The 18,614-nt window shown below is 47.4% G+C and overlaps 1 protein-coding gene across 1 annotated transcript; it reads left to right on the top strand.

Annotated features, from left to right (window-relative positions):
- Positions 1-1,520: 1,520 nt before the first annotated feature.
- Positions 1,521-2,498, top strand: LOC133395112 (uncharacterized). The gene has a single exon (XM_061663812.1). The coding sequence runs from the start codon at positions 1,521-1,523 to the stop codon at positions 2,496-2,498; it is 978 nt and encodes a 325-aa protein (XP_061519796.1).
- The last annotated feature ends 16,116 nt before the right edge of the window (positions 2,499-18,614 follow it).

The raw sequence follows: 18,614 nt of genomic DNA, 5'->3' as shown, positions 1-18,614 counted from the left end.
CCTGCCTGTACCACTACTTCTGGCCTTGGCTTTCAGTGACTTATTGATCCCCCCATAGCAGGATAGTCAGTCCTACGTATGGCGACACGGTCCATTTGGGGCTTGAACCCATGGCGGGCATGTTGTTAAGTCGTACGAGTTGACGACTGTACTATGAGACCGGCTATTTTATTTAACGACTGCTAATTTACCATTAAATTACTTTTAAATTACCGGTAATTTAGCGGTAAGATAGAGGTAAATTAAGTCCGATTTGTCTGACTGGGAGGCAAGGATAATGTATTTAGAAGGTTGATTTTTACCTTGTAGCGACCAGACCGCCATCTGGCGTGAGAATCGTGAGCGATCGTGACATCCAGGGACAAAGACACGGATCTCCGTGGAGCGCACTCACCAGGCACACGAATGTGTCAAAGTGACGTGCGCCGCGTGTCCAGCGCTACACTTCCTGCTGTCAGCGAGCACATTCTCTCTCTTGCGACCCAACCTCGAAAGCGAACAGACCTCTTCCTTCGCTCCGCGCTCGAAAATTCCTTAACGTGAAACCCTCTCGAAGGAACGTGCGCAACCGTTCATATTATAGTGTAAAATAAAGTTCATTATTACCTACTCACGAAACCCAACGCGTTCGCGACATAAAAATAGGGACAAGATTAATCCGAACTAAATCGACCCCCCTAAAACTGGTGACCCCGACGTGATCGCGTGCGCGAGTGAGTAAGTGGTAACCTGACGAATACCGTATCCAGCCGGAAAAAAACGTGTTTCCATTGTTCCACGGTCCGGACCGACGGCAACGTTCCCCCCCATCATCGAGGAGCGGCCGACCACGAAGGAGGCACCACGCAAGCGCAGCCAGCGAAAAAAACCCCCGTGCACAAACCCCGAACCCACGTGAGTGCAAATCGACACCGAAGGTGGCCGACAGTGAGGAACACTATTCAGGAACATTTTTCCCCGACGGAGCGACCGATCCTAGCGGAAAAGTTTCCTCTCGGTGCTGAGCGATCGCCGAACATTTTGCTGACACACCCCGCGCCGTGTCGCACATCCGCCGAGCATTTTGGTACCCGTACGTGTTTGCGCACCCGCCGATCATAACCTCACACGTACCGCCGAGCGCGCTCCAGACCCACGCGGTTTTTGTGTGTGCACCGTGTGTGGGTGTGTGTGTGAATGCGCGCAGGCCGACGCCGAGCGGATTGCGTCAGAATTTTGCTCGAGCTACTTTCGTCATTTTTTTCAACCGTGCACCGAAGACGTCGTCAGCGCACGCAGCCATCGTTCTCTTCTCGCCGACACCATCGACCGAACGCCACCAAAGATCATCGCCCCTCGTTTCTCACACCACCGGCGTCATCGACGAACGCAGCCAACGAGCGACTAATCCTAACACGATCGACTGCGTGTGCGGATTTTTCTTCGCCGAAGGATCGACCTAGCCAACCTCAGCTGGACTTGCTTGCGCCCCCGCCACTAAGGTAAGATCCACCCTTTTTTAACTAACCTTAGTCGTAAGGATGTTGTACAGTCCGCCGGTCCGCGACGTATCGACTCCCGATGGCGTAACCCCGAGTGCCGATCCAGCCGCGAGTGGATCCAAATCGCCTCACGTACCAACACCGCCCGTTCCGAATACCCCGCGCGTACCAGGGCCGTCCGCCTGCGACGCCATGTTTATGCCGCCCGAATCGCAGATTGACACTTTGAATGCCATGCAGCTGAAACCACCGGAGATGGACACCACTGACATTCAAACCTTTTTCTTCGCATTGGAAAACTGGTTCGATGCGTGGAATATCACCACGAACCAACATATTCGCCGTTTTAACATTCTTAGAACGCGTATACCGCTTCGTGTCCTTCCTGAGCTTCGCCCCCTGTTGGAGAACATTCGACAGTACGCTACGGACCGTTACGAGGTAGCAAAGCGTGCAATAATTGAGCACTTTGAAGAGTCGCAACGAAGCCGCTTGCATCGTCTGCTTGTCGAAATGAACCTCGGGGACCGAAAACCATCGCAGCTATTAGCGGAGATGCGCCGCGCCGCAAATGGAGCAATGACGGACTCTATGCTGGTAGATTTGTGGATCGGCCGTCTCCCGCCATACGTCCAGTCCGCCGTTATTGCCACTAACACGGATACCAACGATCGAGCTAAAGTAGCAGACTCTGTTATGGATTCGTTCGCGTTATACCACCGAACGGGCCCGTACCAAACCATCCACGAAGTACGCAACGAGGACTTCGAACGTCTTTCTCGGCACGTAACGGAATTAGGTCAGCGCTTGGACGCCGTACTGAGCAAGCTCAACGAACGAGAACGCGCGCGACCACGCTCACGTACCCGGCAACGTCAACCGAACCAGGATGCGGTAACACCCAGCGGACACTGCTATTACCACACGCAGTACGGGCAAGTGGCGCGGAACTGTCGTGCCCCCTGCTCCTTCAACAATCGGCGGCAGGGTAGTAACTCGGCCACTGCTTCCGATTGACGCTTAACCAGAGGCCAATCTCAACAGATACACGTACTTTCGACCCATAGCTATCGTCTCGTAATAACCGATCCAAAAACTAACATCAAATTCTTAATCGATACCGGTGCAGACGTTTCAGTAATCCCTCGACAACACAGTTCCGTCCCGAGTAAACCCTCCACCATGAAGCTGTTCGCCGCTAATTCTACACCAATCCAGGTTTACGGAGAGTCGCTCTATACTCTCGATTTGGGACTTCGCCGATCTTTCTTTTGGAACTTCATCATCGCAGACGTGGGGACAGCGATTATTGGAGCCGATTTTCTCCAACATTTCCACCTGCTCGTGGACTTGCGCAAAAAATGTCTTGTCGACGCCTTAACGAACGTACGTTCTATCGGAGTGCCGAGCCAAAACCCGTCGGAACCAACCGTAAAAGTATGTGATTCCACCTCACCGATCGCCACTCTCCTAAAGGAATTTCCCGGGTTAACTGCACTATCCACTCCTGGCACCTTACTGCAGTCCGAAGTGACGCACCGAATCGAAACGACGGGGCAACCAACATTCGCAAGACCTCGCCGATTACCACCCGAAAAGTACGCAGCTGCCCGCAAAGAGTTCGAATCACTCGTCCAGCTCGGAGTGTGCCGCCCCTCGAATAGCAGCTGGGCCAGCCCGCTACATAAGACAAAAAAGGCCGACGGCACCTGGCGCCCTTGTGGTGATTACCGTGCCCTAAATGCAAAAACCGTACCCGACCGTTATCCACTACCGTTTTTACAGGACTTCACGATGCATTTGCAAGGCAAGATCATATTTTCCAAGGTCGATTTGCACAAAGCATACCACCAGATACCAATTCATCCGGATGATATAGCGAAGACAGCCATCACGACACCCTTTGGACTTTACGAGTTCACTACCATGCCTTTCGGATTGAGGAACGCAGCGCAAACATTCCAACGCCTTATCCATGATGTCCTACGAGGGCTCGAGTTTGTCTTTCCGTATATCGACGATATGATCGTAGCATCAACGTCCGAGGCAGAACACCACGAACACTTACGCCAACTTTTCGAACGATTGGAGAAGCACCAACTAGCCATCAATCCAGGCAAGTGCGAGTTCTACCGGAACGAGATTTCCTTTCTGGGCCATCTGGTCAACGCTTCTGGCATTCGTCCTCTCCCCGATCGAGTCCAAGCCATCAGCGAGCTGCCACAGCCAACGACGATTATGGAGTTGAAGAAGTTCCTCGCCATGATAAACTACTACCGACGTTTTCTGCCGCACGCCCTGGAAACGCAAGGTATACTTCTCGAGATGACTCCAGGTAACAAAAAGAAGGACAGAACGCCATTAACCTGGTCGCTAGAAGCTTCCGAAGCATTCGCCCAATGCAAAGAGCAACTGAAACGTGCAACGTTATTGGCACATCCCGTGAAGAACGCCGAACTTTCTCTATGGACCGACGCTTCAGATTTCGCAGCCGGAGCCGTACTTCACCAACGCACCAACGAAGACCTGCAACCACTAGGCTTCTTCTCGAAACGTCTCGAAAAGGCACAGCAAAAGTACTCGACCTATGACCGAGAACTTACCGCCATCTATCTCGCCATACGACACTTCCGATACCAGCTAGAGGGTCGTGAATTCTGTATTTATACAGACCACAAGCCTCTAACCTTCGCCTTCCGACAAACGCACGACAATGCCTCACCTCGACGAGCCCGGCAGTTAGACTTCATTGGCCAGTTTTCCACCGACATCCGTCACATCGCCGGAAAAGACAACGTTACAGCCGATCTGCTCTCCCACATAGAGACAGTGCACGCGACACCGACCATCGATTATGAGCGATTAGTAGAAGAACAAGAGCGCGACCCTGAACTTTCCTACATTCTCAGTGGGAAAATTCAGACGGACTTGTTCCTGCAGAAGACACCAATACCGGGAAGCCCCAAGTCACTCTACGCCGACTGCCCTGGAGGTATCATCAGACCGTACATCACCCGATCGTTTCGAACACAACTTCTCCACGCCGTACATGATCTCAGTCATCCCGGAGCCCGCGCCACAGCTAGACTAATAACAGAGCGTTTCGTGTGGCTCAATGCAAGGAAGGAATCCCAGGACTTCGCTCGGAACTGCTTAGCCTGCCAGCGCGCTAAGGTAGGAAGGCACGTCAAAAGCCCCTTGATACCGTACCCTGCAACAACAGCGAGGTTCAGTCATATCAACGTAGACATCATTGGACCATTTCCCATCAGTAACGGTAACCGATACTGCCTTACGATAATCGACCGATTTACTCGCTGGCCAGAAGCAATACCGATCTCGGATATCACCGCATCTACCGTCGTATCAGCACTACTATTCCACTGGATCGCCCGATTCGGAGTTCCGGCGCACGTAACAACGGACCAAGGGAGACAATTCGAATCCTCCTTGTTCAAAGAGTTGACGAAAGCCCTAGGAACGAAACACATCCGTACGACAGCCTATCACCGGCAGGCAAATGGAATAATCGAGAGGTGGCACCGCACTCTTAAAGCAGCAATCACCTGCAAAGACACCGCAAGATGGAGCGAACACCTACCGCTAATACTGCTTGGGCTACGAACCACGTTCAAAAATGACATCAACGCCTCGCCAGCCGAACTTGTGTATGGAACGACGTTGACCATCCCGGCAGAATTCTTCATCGCGAAACCGCAAAATGCCCTCGCCGACCAATCCGACTTCGCCAAAACGTTAGAGGAGACGATGAGCAGCATTCGACCACAGAGCACCGCTTGGCATACCAACCGCACACCGTTGGTGCATTCCGATCTGAACAAGTGTACTCACGTGTTCATATGCGACGACACCGTCCGACCTGCACTAACTACACTTTACCACGGTCCATATAAGGTTCTTACACGCAATCCTAAGTCTTTTCAGATACTCCTACGTGGACAGCCAACGCTGGTTTCGATCGACCGCTTAAAACCAGCGTATGGCGCAGAAGAGGAAGCCACCTCGGCCTCGCAGTGCTCGTGGGAAGGGCTAACGACAAACCTGCTGCCGCCAACAACCGACCACTCGGAAACTCTGCCGTTGCCGGACGTCCAGGCAAATCCTACGGACTCCATCCTACGCCGCAACGACCAGACGGTATCGACCGGCGTCTCAGCGGAAGGTCATCATACCTCTACGTTACCAGTGACACCGCTCTAGGAGGGGAGTACTGTAGCGACCAGACCGCCATCTTTTTTTTTATAAATGTCGGGAGATTTATTTCTTATTATTTTTTATACAAACAAAGTAGAATAGCCCTCCCTCGCCTTTCGCAACATACAATTCCCGCGAGGGTTAGTAAGTGCGATTTTGTAATGCCGTCATGGCAGTTCTCTTGTGTGTGTATTATATGAATAATAACTCTTTGATAGTTCGAAACAAATAAAGCAAAATGATGTTTAAGACAAAAATAAAGAAAAATAAAAATCTATCCAACCCTATTCCAACGGGACACTGACGAGTCTGAAGGAGCTTCCGATTTGTTGTTGTGTCACCGATTAGCGAGAGGATATTTCGGCTTCTGTAGCCGCTGCTGACTCTGCCGCCGTAAGTCCTCCCTGAATGGCGTTGGAGGAGTAGACACCCTCACTGATAGCTGTTGCATATTGGGTGACGTCTGAAAGCTCGACTACCTCTTGTTGTTGCGGCATATGTTGCCTGTACCTGCGCTGTGGTCGTACCTGATCTCTGCGTTCTGGCTGGGCTGGTTCGCGCCCTTCTGTTGCTTCTGAAGACGCTGAAAAGACAAGAGATGGGTTTTGTTGCTGTGCCTCCCTCTCACGGGCCCTTCGTTCACGGCGTCTGGCATTGCGGCGTTCACGTCTTGCAGCAATGATCTGGTTTCTATCGCTTGGTCCAACAGGATGCGAGGGTGATAATGTGCTGGAAACTGCCAGACGCGCTCGTTCTTCGTTCCAGTCCCGCTGCAATGCGGAGGTGATCTGCTTCGCAGCTTCAGCGATCCTGCTCCATTTTTCTTGGCTTTGTAGGAGATGGAACTGCAGTGTTTCGGGCGTAATCGCATCAGTGTTGGCTTCACCAAGCAGCTGTTGTCTGATTTCCGCAAATCTGGGGCACTCAAACATTGCATGCTCGGCAGTCTCCGGAACACCCGGACACCTGATGCAATCTGGCGACGGTGTGAACCCCATCCGACACAAGTCGTCACGGAAAAAGCCATGACCGGACAAAACCTGAGACAAATGGAAGTTAACTTCTCCGTGTCTTCGGGAATGCCATGCCGCAATGTCAGGGATCACACGATGTGTCCATCGCACGAATCTGCTGGCATCAGCTTGACTTGCGTCCGCGTCCCATTCTTCCTGCCAGCTTTGCATGGTGTTGATGAGCTCCTCTGCTCGAAGTGTCCCTGCCGAAAGGGCTCCTCCCGCCTCTTGTTGTCGTTGGTAACATCGAGCGTCTTCTTGTACCAACAGACAGGTAGGTATCATGCTGGCTAGCACAACTGCTGTTTGATATCGTACCGTCCGAAATGCACTTGACACTTTTATTGCACAATGTTTTTGCACCCTTTGCAGCATCCTCCGGCATTCCTGATTCTTGGTAGCTTCATGCCAAACAGGCGCGGCATAACGAAGGATGGAGTCTACAACGGATGCCAGAAGACGTCGTTTTGCACACTTGGGGCCACTGTGGTTGCGCATAAGACACCCAAGCGCCTTTGCTGTTCGAAGCGCTTTCGTCGTGCAATACTCCACATGCGGCTTCCAAGACAATTGGTTGTCGATCACGACCCCAAGGTAGCGAATACTTCGGGTCGTTCTTCGCTCCACTCCATTGATGACCACCGGATCGTTTATATTGCCCTGCCTTTTGCTCGAGATTGTAACCAGTTCGGTCTTGGACGGCGCCAGCTCCAGGCAATGATTTTCCATCCAATGGTTAACCGCGGATACCGCTTCTTCTGCACGCTGCCAAGCCGCTTCAGGAGTAATTCCCGGAACTAATAACAAGAGATCATCGGCAAAGGCTATGATTTCCGCTCCTTCAGGCAACTCTACATCCAGCACACTATCATACATAACATTCCACAATGTGGGGCCCAATATGGACCCCTGTGGAACGCCTGCAGACAAATTTCGCGTTACGGGGCCATCATCGGTGTCAAAAACAAGTTGCCTATCAGTCATCCAATGCTGCAGTAACTTTTGTAGAGGAGCAGGGACTCCTTTGGATCTCAACGCCATTGCAATCGATTTCCAGCTCGCCGTATTAAATGCATTCCGCACATCCAAGGAAACCACCATCAAACAGCGCATGTCGCGTCCGTTTGTTCTATTAAAAGATTTCGCGGTTCTTCCAGCTTGAACTACTCTCAGGATCGCTTGCACCGTCGATTTCCCCCGACGGAAGCCGTACTGGTTTGGGGAAAGATGGGAATTCTCACCGTTCTCAAGAAACTCATTTAGACGGTTCAGAATAAGGCGCTCTAGCACCTTTCCAAGCCCATTCAACATTCCAAGAGGCCTGAAGGATGAAGATTCTCCCGGTGGCTTCCCGGGTTTCTGCAGTAGCACCAAACGCTGAATTTTCCAATGAGCCGGGAATTCGCCGCGATCGAAACAGCCTTGATAGATAGAACGAAACACTTCTGTATGTTTCTTGATGGCAGTCTTCAGAGCGATATTAGGAATGCCGTCCAGCCCAGGTGCCTTTCTCGAGCACATATCGTCAGCTATACGTTCCAGCTCTAAATCCGTCACAGGTCGGATACGATAAGGTTCGGATGAGGTTTCTGTAGGCATGGGCCAATCGAATGAATCGTGGTCAGGAAACAGGTCGGTGACTATGCGCTCCAACACTTTGCGATCCAATTCGGGAGGAGTGCGACTACCGCGCAAGTGAGAGGTGACGACCTGATAACCCGAACCATACACGTTCGCATTAACCTCGTCTATTAGCTGTTGAAATAGCTGCGCCTTGGTGGTAGTTATGGCACGTTTCAGCTCACTTCGCCTCTCTTGATGAATTTCCGATGCTGCTGCTCTCTCATCAGGGTCCACACGTGAATGAGCATTGTCGCTAGCCTCTTTGCAGAGCTCACGTAATTGTGCTATCTCTGGCGTCCACCAATATACCTGAGGTTTTGTTTGATAGTAGGGTGTCGATGAACTGACGCGTTCCATTGCTACATCACACGCCCTAGAGAGAGCCACCTGAAGTGTCTCGGGAGTCCTTGCAATCTCCGCGAAGTGGACTGCTTCGAGAGCGAAACAAAAAGATTCCGGTAGAAATTGCCCCACCTTCCATCGCCGGCCAGCGCGGCGCCAACGAGGTTTCCGTCGGTGTGCAGGACTTTGTCGATGAAAACGACGCTGCTGTGGTTGAAGTTGGTGTTGATGACGATGAAGTTGTATGCCATTGACAGATGAACTGTCAACAGAAAATCGGACATAACGATGATCACTATACGAATATCTTTTCAGCACTTCCCATGTATTGTAGCGCACAATCGATGGGCTTGCAAAAGTCACGTCTATCACGCTTTCTCCTGCTATTCCTCGTCCGGTGAAAGTTGAGGTATTACCACGGTTTAGCACTATTAGCCCGAGCTGTTCGACGGTATTGAGCAGCTCCTCGCCTTTTCGCTTCCTCCTAGCGCTTCCCCAAGCCTCATGCCAGGCGTTGAAATCCCCTCCTAGCACTACGTTAGGGTGCGCACTTACTTCGATTTCAACTGCGTTAAGGAATTCCTCAAACTCAGCAACAGTCATTCGAGGAGAAGCATAGCAGCTGATGAAGGTTATACCACCAATGTCAGCAGCAACTAGACCCGGTACAGCGCTGCCCCACATCCGCTGGATTGGTCGAGATCCAGCAGCTACCACCGCTACTCTTCCCGATGAGTCCACCGCCCAATTACCATTATTTGGTGGCTGTCGGTATAGCTCCGATACCAGTATCACATCAGCATGTTGTTCCTTCGCTGCTTGAATCATAAGATTCTGCGAAGTACTACAGTTCGAAATATTAATTTGCAGCGTAATCATCATTGAGAATTAGACTGAACACATTGAGCACTGCCCACACGATGCGGGCCAGCACAAGAAGCGCAACGTACTTCTGCCTCGCAGGTGGTCGCTAAGTGACCACACCAGACCGCCATCTGGCGTGAGAATCGTGAGCGATCGTGACATCCAGGGACAAAGACACGGATCTCCGTGGAGCGCACTCACCAGGCACACGAATGTGTCAAAGTGACGTGCGCCGCGTGTCCAGCGCTACACTTCCTGCTGTCAGCGAGCACATTCTCTCTCTTGCGACCCAACCTCGAAAGCGAACAGACCTCTTCCTTCGCTCCGCGCTCGAAAATTCCTTAACGTGAAACCCTCTCGAAGGAACGTGCGCAACCGTTCATAATATAGTGTAAAATAAAGTTCATTATTACCTACTCACGAAACCCAACGCGTTCGCGACATAAAAATAGGGACAAGATTAATCCGAACTAAATCGACCCCCCTAAAACCCCTTTTGCTGGGCGACATTGTGGGGGACATCTGTCACTCTCTGCATACAAATTTCATTACCCCGCACCAGCCCTCCCCGATTTTTATACCGGAGCCCACGGAAGAGATGTGTCAAGTCGAGAAATGTCATTTTGCTTTGAACAACTTCACTTTGTCATTTATAACACCTTGCTGGGAGGCTGCAAATGACAGAAGAAAAGACGTCTTTCGGTGGTCTATCGGGTCACCAAAAGACCGCCGAAAGACGACTTAATAACACCATTTTAGACCGGTATGGAACCCACGTGCGATGTTTTTTTTGGTTCTATGTAAAACGATGATATTGAAAGTAAACAGTGTTGCCAAACAATTAAAAAAAAAGACCGCTGTTTCTGTTCTTGAAGGCCTGTACTCATCGGCAACACTGTTTTTCGATCTGTTTCTTTGCGCCTTTTTCTTTGACGTCATCGCAGGACGCTACACACTGTGTGCGCCATTTGCATTGGATCTTTCTAGATTGCTGGTTGCTGCGAGATATTATGGGATTATCAGACTGCTTGTAGATTGGTTTCTGTTTTCTCCAGTTAGTATAATTCATTTATTTTTACCCCTGGGGATTTAAAACCTTGTTTTTACAAATTTTCCAAGAAAGGTATGCATCCTGCTGGCACATGCTGCTCTAGCGATCGCTAAGCCCTTGGCCCTTTGGCCCTACGCCCTACGCTATTGACATTTGTTGTTGTTGTTGGTTGGTAAGCCTTTGGCCCTTGATCCTACGTCCTACGCTCTACGCTATTGACATTTGTTGTTGTTGTTAGTTGTGATGCAGATTGCATACCCTTTTGGCGCAGCCTAATTACCGGTGTCGGCGACATTCCCCCTCCCGTAATTCCTCTAGGAGGTGTTACAATAAACTAGCCGACGGCGGTTGCCGTTATTGATAAATGGCTATCGAATATTCTCAGACTAACGACTGCTGAACACTCAGGCTCAGTTCATTTACTCTGATTTACTGGAAGATTGAGACATTAAATTGACGCTCTATGATTAAATTGACCAAATACTTAAATTATAGAATAATTACTTAACGATACACATTAAAAATTGAATAAATAATCATGATAAAATAATAAGTTAAATTGAACATCACAAGATTAAAAACATAAATAAACTCGCCAGTAATTAATTCACTTAAATCCTATTATTATTATTGCATGTACTTCCACACGAAGATGCACCTAATATTTAACGTGAATGTGGCTGCAAGAACAAAGCTATTTTCTGATTACTATTGTTGCTACTATTATTGTTTTTTTTTATCTTAGTATTATAATTATTATTATTATTATTTGTTTTGTTTTGTTTTGTTTTTTTGTTTTTTTTTTGTTTTTTTTTTTTTTTTGAATGGACTATTGCACTTTTTGCTGCGCCTCAGCTATAATGGATTTTGGAAGTACATCTAATTTTGCGATCTTTGAAACCGGACGATTGACTGTTGATAACCCGGATGTGATGGTGACCGACCTAACTTGCCCATCCTTTGCATTATAGACCTTTGATACTCGACCCTTTTGCCATTTACCGTTAATCTGTTCATTCGGGAAAACCACTATATCGCCAACTTCAATTGGATACACCTTTTTCAACCATTTCTCGCGTTTGTTTAATTGTGGCAAATATTCTCTAATCCACCGTGTCCAGTAATGTTGCGCTACTAATTGAACCCTTTTCTGGCTGCTTCTGGTAGCTTCAGCAAATGTAGCTTCTCGAAGTGTAGGGACAGCTTCTCCCGATGAACCCAATAGGAAATGATTAGGTGTCAACGGTTCATCATCTTCATGCTCTAATGGTATATGTGTTAATGGTCTGCTGTTAATAATGAATTCAATTTCCACCAGAATCGCGCGCAACGCTTCTTCACGATAAGACTCTTGCTTGAGAGGGAGTAAACTTTTTACTTCGCCTACCATTCTCTCCCATGCTTCTAATTCCTTCAACCTGTGCAACCAGTTTTGCCATTTTCTATTTAGATCAGGAGGAATATTTTGATCCCAATCCATCTTCAACTTCCATACTTCTTGTATTAGTATTTTGGGCTCTATAGTATAATTGGTAAGGAGCCCCATTGGATCATATATTTTCATTGTTTTTGCAAGCATTTCTTGTTTGCTGACTGAATGGCCAGGAATGGTCAGATCATTTAAAATAAACTTTAATACATCCTTTTCTTTCTCCCAGTACTGCCCTAGAATTTTATCAAAATTTGAGGTGCCTTCGCTTATCTTCAAGACAGGTTGGGTTGAAATACGTTCACATGGAATCTGGTTGGTTAATTGACTAGAGTTGGATATGAAATTTCGAATAAAAAAATCTGCTTGATTATGAATAAGTATCACTTCATTTACTCTTTGGGTTGCTGTTTCTAATGACATGAAACTATCTAGATAGTCGTCCACATAATGATTATTTTCAATAGCTTTAACTGCCTCAGGGTACCGCTGCCGAAATAATCCAGCGTTGTAATTTTTAACGTATTGTGCACACGCAGGGGAACAAGAAGCGCCAAAGATCATTACTCTCATTTCCATGATCTTTGGTGAATGTTTTGGGGATTCCCTATAAAGAAAGCGCTGTGCACATCTGTCATCTGCTCGAATTCTAATGCGGTGAAACATTTCTTGAATATCGCCAGAGACTCCAATGCTGCCTTCTCTAAATCTTAACAGGATACCAATGAGTGGAGGGACTGCATCAGGTCCTGTCAGCAACTGAGAATTTAGAGAGATCCCCATGTTCCGAGCCGCGGCGTCAAAGACCAACCTTGGCTTTGGGTTTAATTTGTTTAAGTTCACTACTGCGAAATGTGGTATATAGTTTAAATTCCTGTTGTGTATTTGTATTTCCGTGTTAACTTCCTTAGCTTATCCCTTTTGGCAGTATAACGAAATTTCGTTGTGGTACCAGTTTTTAAGATTTACATCTTTTTCAAGTCTTCTTTCCAAACCCTGCAACCGTCTAAGCGCTTGGGTATAGCTTTCTGGGAGGTTTATATCATCCTCTTTCCATAAAAGTCCTATTTCATAGCCCGTTTCTAGTGGTCTTAGAGTATTTTTCATCAAGTTCAATGCTCTTTCTTCATGTTTTGGGGTTATTATATTTGGGCTAGGTTGAACACCAAAACCTTCGGTTGTAAAAAATTCCTTCATAATTTCCTCCATTCCTTTTTCTTCTTTATCACATTTTTCATTTAGCACAAACAAGCTACCTTTGTTTTCCCTTTTCGATCCCTTACCTAGAACTGACCAGCCTAATGAGGTTTTGATCGCAATAGGTTCATCTGGACCTCCAACACGATTTTCCGACCCACAAATAAGGTGAGCGTGTGGTAAGCCTAACAAAATGGTTGGTGCTCCATCTATGTAGTTTGGAAGATCAATTCCATCAAAATGTTTGTATCGGGTTTTCAACGAGTTCGCGTTTAAAGTTTGTGAAGGTAAATTCATTTCCCTAATTGTCCTCAATCCTTTCAATGGTTGTATTAGGGCACTCATACCCCTTATTTGCAAATTGACCAATTCGCTGGTAGCTTCCTCCTGCATTTCGCCATTGGTCCATGTCAGAGCCAATGGCTTTCTTATCCCCTGAACACCCAAACTTTCTTTAATATCTGTTAACAAAAGACTTGCGGAAGAACCTGTATCTATAAAGGCAAATGTATCAATTTCTTTGTCTTCGTGAATGACAGAGACCGGTATTATTTGGTAAAATATTCCTTCGGTGGTACTGTGATGGTTCAATGTGTTTAAATTATTTTGACTCTTGTTAGTGTAATGTAATAATGGATGATGTTTCATATGACAATTGGCTTCACGACACTGGGGTGGTAATCGACAATTATTAGCATTATGATTTCTGTTGTTACAACAGTTTGTACATAACCCAAATCTTCTAACGGCGTTCCACCTTTCATTTAATCGCATACCCCGAAATCTTCTACAATCGACAATGCGATGGTCTCCCTGACAAACATGGCAACAGGTTCTGGCATTTCTATTTGGGTTCGGTTCTATTGGTGAACTTAGGTTTTTATCACATATAGCCTCCTCCCGGCCTTCATTTACATTTAATAGGATGGCAAGCTTCTCTGTAGGTTTAAGCCACTTCAAAAAATCGTTTAGTGTTTTAATGCGACTATTTCCTCCTTCCTCTTTCTCTCGAATCAAGGTTATTAACCACTCACGCTTTAGGTGTTCTGGAAGCTTATCGACCAAATCGTCCAATAGCCTTGGATCCGTAAGATATTCTTCCTTTTTTAATACTGTCATGTTTGTAACAAGGTCGTCTAATGACCTGATGAAGCTTAAAAATGTCTTTGGTTTACTAAGGGATGGATTTTCATTTTGCATGAGGTCTGCTAAAAGTGCTTTGTAAACTATTTTTGCATTCCCATATTCTTCTTCCAACCGGTCTATTATTTTTGATACATTAGCCGGGTCAATCATCAGACGGCTTACACTCTGAGCGGCATTTCCCTTAAGGCTCTTTGATAGACGGGCTAATTGCTCCGTAGTATTTAACTTGCCTTCTTGGTTAGTTTTATCGAAAATAGCTTTGAACCTAGGCCACATTTTATAGTCCCCATCCAATTCGGGAAGATCGAGGATAGCAGTGTTAGTGCGTGTTTTCAGTGCATCCGCTAATGAATTTACTATGCTTTCTAAATTACTGGTCGAGTTAATTGGAGTGGTCGTTACTTGCGGATTTTCAGTCTGTTTCTTCCATTCATCAAAAATTTGTCGTTGTTCGATCATCATCGAATCGAAAGCCTGGCGTTGCTCCTTTAAGAGGATTGACGCTTCATCTTCTTTTGCCCTACTTTCAATTACTTTTTTTAATTCCTTTGATTCCTTTTCCCACTTTTCTTTGGTTTCCGCTAATTCCTGTTTTAGACCAACTATCACCTCTACGAGATTCACTTCCGCTTCCTTGATTGCCCTCGCCTTTGATGTCGCTATTTTTTTTTTGTTCCCTTCACTTCACTCTTAATTATAGTAAAAATAGTAAATCGCTTACCGACTTTCTACGGCGCTCAGCTTTGCTGTTGGTGCGGGGCGGTGGGCGGCTACCTCCCTGGCAGCGGCCTAGCTCCCACGAACCCTTCCCTGGCACGGGGTGGTGGGCGGCTACCTCCCTGGCAGCGGCCTAGCTCCCACGAGCTCTTCCCTGGCGCGGGGCGGTGGGCGGCTACCTTCCTGGCAGCGGCGTAGCTCCCACCAGCTCTTCCCTGGTGCGGGGCGGTGGGCGGCTACCTTCCTGGCAGCGGCCTAGCTCCCACGAGCTCTTCCCTGGCGCGGGGCGGTGGGCGGCTACCTCCCTGGCAGCGGCCTAGCTCCCACGAGCTCTTCCCTGGCGCGGGGCGGTGGGCGGCTACCTTCCTGGCAGCGGCCTAGCTCCCACGAGCTCTTCCCTGGTGCGGGGCGGTGGGCGGCTACCTTCCTGGCAGCGGCCTAGCTCCCACGAGCTCTTCCCTGGCACGGGGCGGTGGGCGGCTACCTCCCTGGCAGCGGCCTAGCTCCCACGAGCTCTTCCTTGGCGCGGGGCGGTGGGCGGCTACCTTCCTGGCAGCGGCCTAGCTCCCACGAGCTCTTCCCAGGCGCGGGGCGGTGGGCGGCTACCTCCCTGGCAGCGGCCTAGCTCCCACGAGCTCTTCCCTGGCGCGGGGCTCCTGGCTGGCCCGACTCGGTTGAGTCCTTCCCTGGCGCGGGGCTCCTGGCTGGTCCGACTCGGTTGAGTCCTTCCCTGGCAGCGGGGCTCCTGGCAGGCCCGACTCGGTTGAGTCCTTCCCTGGCAGCGGGGCTCCTGGCTGGCCCGACTCGGTTGAGTCCTTCCCTGGCGCGGGGCTCCTGGCTGGCCCGACTCGGTTGAGTCCTTCCCTGGCAGCGGGGCTCCTGGCAGGCCCGACTCGGTTGAGTCCTTCCCTGGCGCGGGGCTCCTGGCTGGCCCGACTCGGTTGAGTCCTTCCCTGGCAGCGGGGCTCCTGGCTGGCCCGACTCGGTTGAGTCCTTCCCTGGCGCGGGGCTCCTGGCTGGCCCGACTCGGTTGAGTCCTTCCCTGGCAGCCGGGCTCCTGGCAGGCCCGACTCGGTTGTGTCCTTCCCTGGCAGCGGGGCTCCTGGCTGGCCCGACTCGGTTGAGTCCTTCCCTGGCAGCGGGGCACCTGGCTGGCCCGACTCGGTTGAGTCCTTCCCTGGCAGCGGGGCTCCTGGCTGGCCCGACTCGGTTGAGTCCTTCCCTGGCAGCGGGGCTCCTTGGTCCTTTGGCCCTACGCCCTACGCTATTGACATTTGTTGTTGTTGTTGGTTGGTAAGCCTTTGGCCCTTGATCCTACGTCCTACGCTCTACGCTATTGACATTTGTTGTTGTTGTTGGTTGTGATGCAGATTGCATACCCTTTTGGCGCAGCCTAATTACCGGTGTCGGCGACAGTTTCGAACCTGCCATTTTTCGTTGTTCATTTCTCCGGCGTTAGTGTTAGATGATACGCTGCTCTGCGTATGTCACAACAACAATAGCGCAATATAAAGGGGCAAATTGGAACAACAATCCGCTGCAGGCGTGAAGCGGCCAAAATTGATGCTGACTAAAAAAAATGGAAAATTCGTGATTGTGTCAACCCAATGTGGTCAAAGCAATTTATTTTTCTCGATGTATATGAAATTAAATAATGTTTTTCATGACATGCAGAATATACAGCTAGCTGCGAAACTTCGTCTACAAGCACAATGAGTCAAATAATACACAAGAAAGAAAACATACCTAAGAACATATCATCTACTTTATTGCAGCCAGAATGTAAGTGTGAACTTTGTTTATAGAATTCTGAAAATATTATGCAATATCTTCTGTTCAATAGTTTTACAAACGAGTTCCACAGGCGAAGAAAGCTCAACGTTAAACCTTCACACTCAGTTGCTACATGAATTATCATGTAATTCTATTGAGCATTTGGATTGCATTATTAATATCGAACAAAATACTCCAATGCCTTCCTGCCAGAAGTCAACAAAACGTAAGTGATTACAAGTGACAATGTTACATAAAATTATTTATGTTTATTTTTCATTCCATCTGATTTTCTACCAACATTTCAATCAACTGCTACTTAAACCAACTTTTCAAACAGTGGCGAACAAATCCTATCGGATATTTAAGTTAAACTGGAATATATACAGGAGGAGCAAAAACGACAAGCAGAAATGATGAACAATAAATTTGCTGCTATGGATCGCCAATTAAGTTAATACGATCAGATTTCAACATCGTGACTGATAAGCTGATTCCACGATCTGGATTTGTTCAGCAAACAGACTTTGAATGGGAACCAGTTAAAAATCAAAATGATTTAGATAATCTTGAGTGCAGATTGGCTGAACCCGAATTTAAGAAAAACTTTTCTAAATATTTTAACAATCCGCTTTCTTCAGAAGGTTCAGATGAACGCTTACATGACGCAATGGATATTTTTTCAACAGAGAGTTTGTTACTAAACTAAGTTGGACTGGCATTAGACGGCCGAATGCAAAAATTTGTTTCAAAAAGTACGTTAACGTAATTAATCAATTTAAAGAGTTAAGTACATTCGGTGGAGCGACTCCAACAAATCAGAAATTGAAAGATTTATTGCAAAACAAGTTTAAGCATGGACATCAGAGACTTGATCTGGTCGGGTTAGTGAAGACTTCTCATCACCGCCATAGGAAATAGGCATTGATAGGCAATGATTACGTTTTTATGATCGTCGGTTCATACTCACCCATACCTTCCATTGAATTCAATTCAATACCTTCCATAAGATTCTTATCGAATTACATTTTTCATCTATGTGTAAGAACTTTTTCATATATTTTTTCTGATTCTTCTAATACTTATGCTTCCACTTACTTAAAGTATAACCTTTGAACTGTGATATTTTGTAAATGAAATGATTTAATAAAGGAATGTACTTAATAAGTTCTTGCTATTTTTTATTAATTATATTTTACATAACAATTGTATGAACTAAGGGAACAAAATCAAATTCTTTGTCAGATAAAAGAGGAACGGCAACTAATTTACATTTTACATCATCCAAATCAATAGAAATATCGTTTTTCTCCAAATTACTGAGATTACCCCGATGCATAATTTTTGAATCAAAAGGATAATCAAAACTGTTTGATGTATTGATTAATCTTTTAGCCGTTATCTTAATGTTCGTTTGGTTGTTTCTGATGTGTGAGACTGCGTTTATATATTGGCAAACATACCCGGATTTGGTTAAAAACCATCCATTTCTTTGTCCATATTTTAAGCAGAATGCTTCTCGGATATGAAGAGTGATAATATTACCCCTTTGAAGAATGAAAGGATAATTGAAGCTATCTTTATTTTTATGGACATAATACTCGTCCTGTTCTAACAATCTGTTGATTACTTGCTCTAAGCACTTGTACCCATTGCGCAATAGAAGTTTCATTTGCTGTAGTAGATTTTCGAACTTATAGGATGATAACGTATATAGTGGACCAAAATGTTTCACTTCTTTGTAAACGTGTAGCAGATTGTGA

This window comes from Anopheles gambiae, chromosome 2, assembly GCF_943734735.2.
Source record: "Anopheles gambiae chromosome 2, idAnoGambNW_F1_1, whole genome shotgun sequence".
NCBI classification, from domain to species: Eukaryota; Metazoa; Arthropoda; class Insecta; order Diptera; family Culicidae; genus Anopheles; species Anopheles gambiae.
The sequence above is the reverse complement of the archived record's forward strand: the minus strand, read 5'-3'. Positions and strand labels throughout refer to the sequence as shown.

What these genes read in the sequence shown, in the direction of transcription:
- LOC133395112 (XM_061663812.1), top strand. Translation starts at nt 1,521, where the DNA reads ATGTTGTACAGTCCGCCGGTCCGCGACGTATCGACTCCCGATGGCGTA.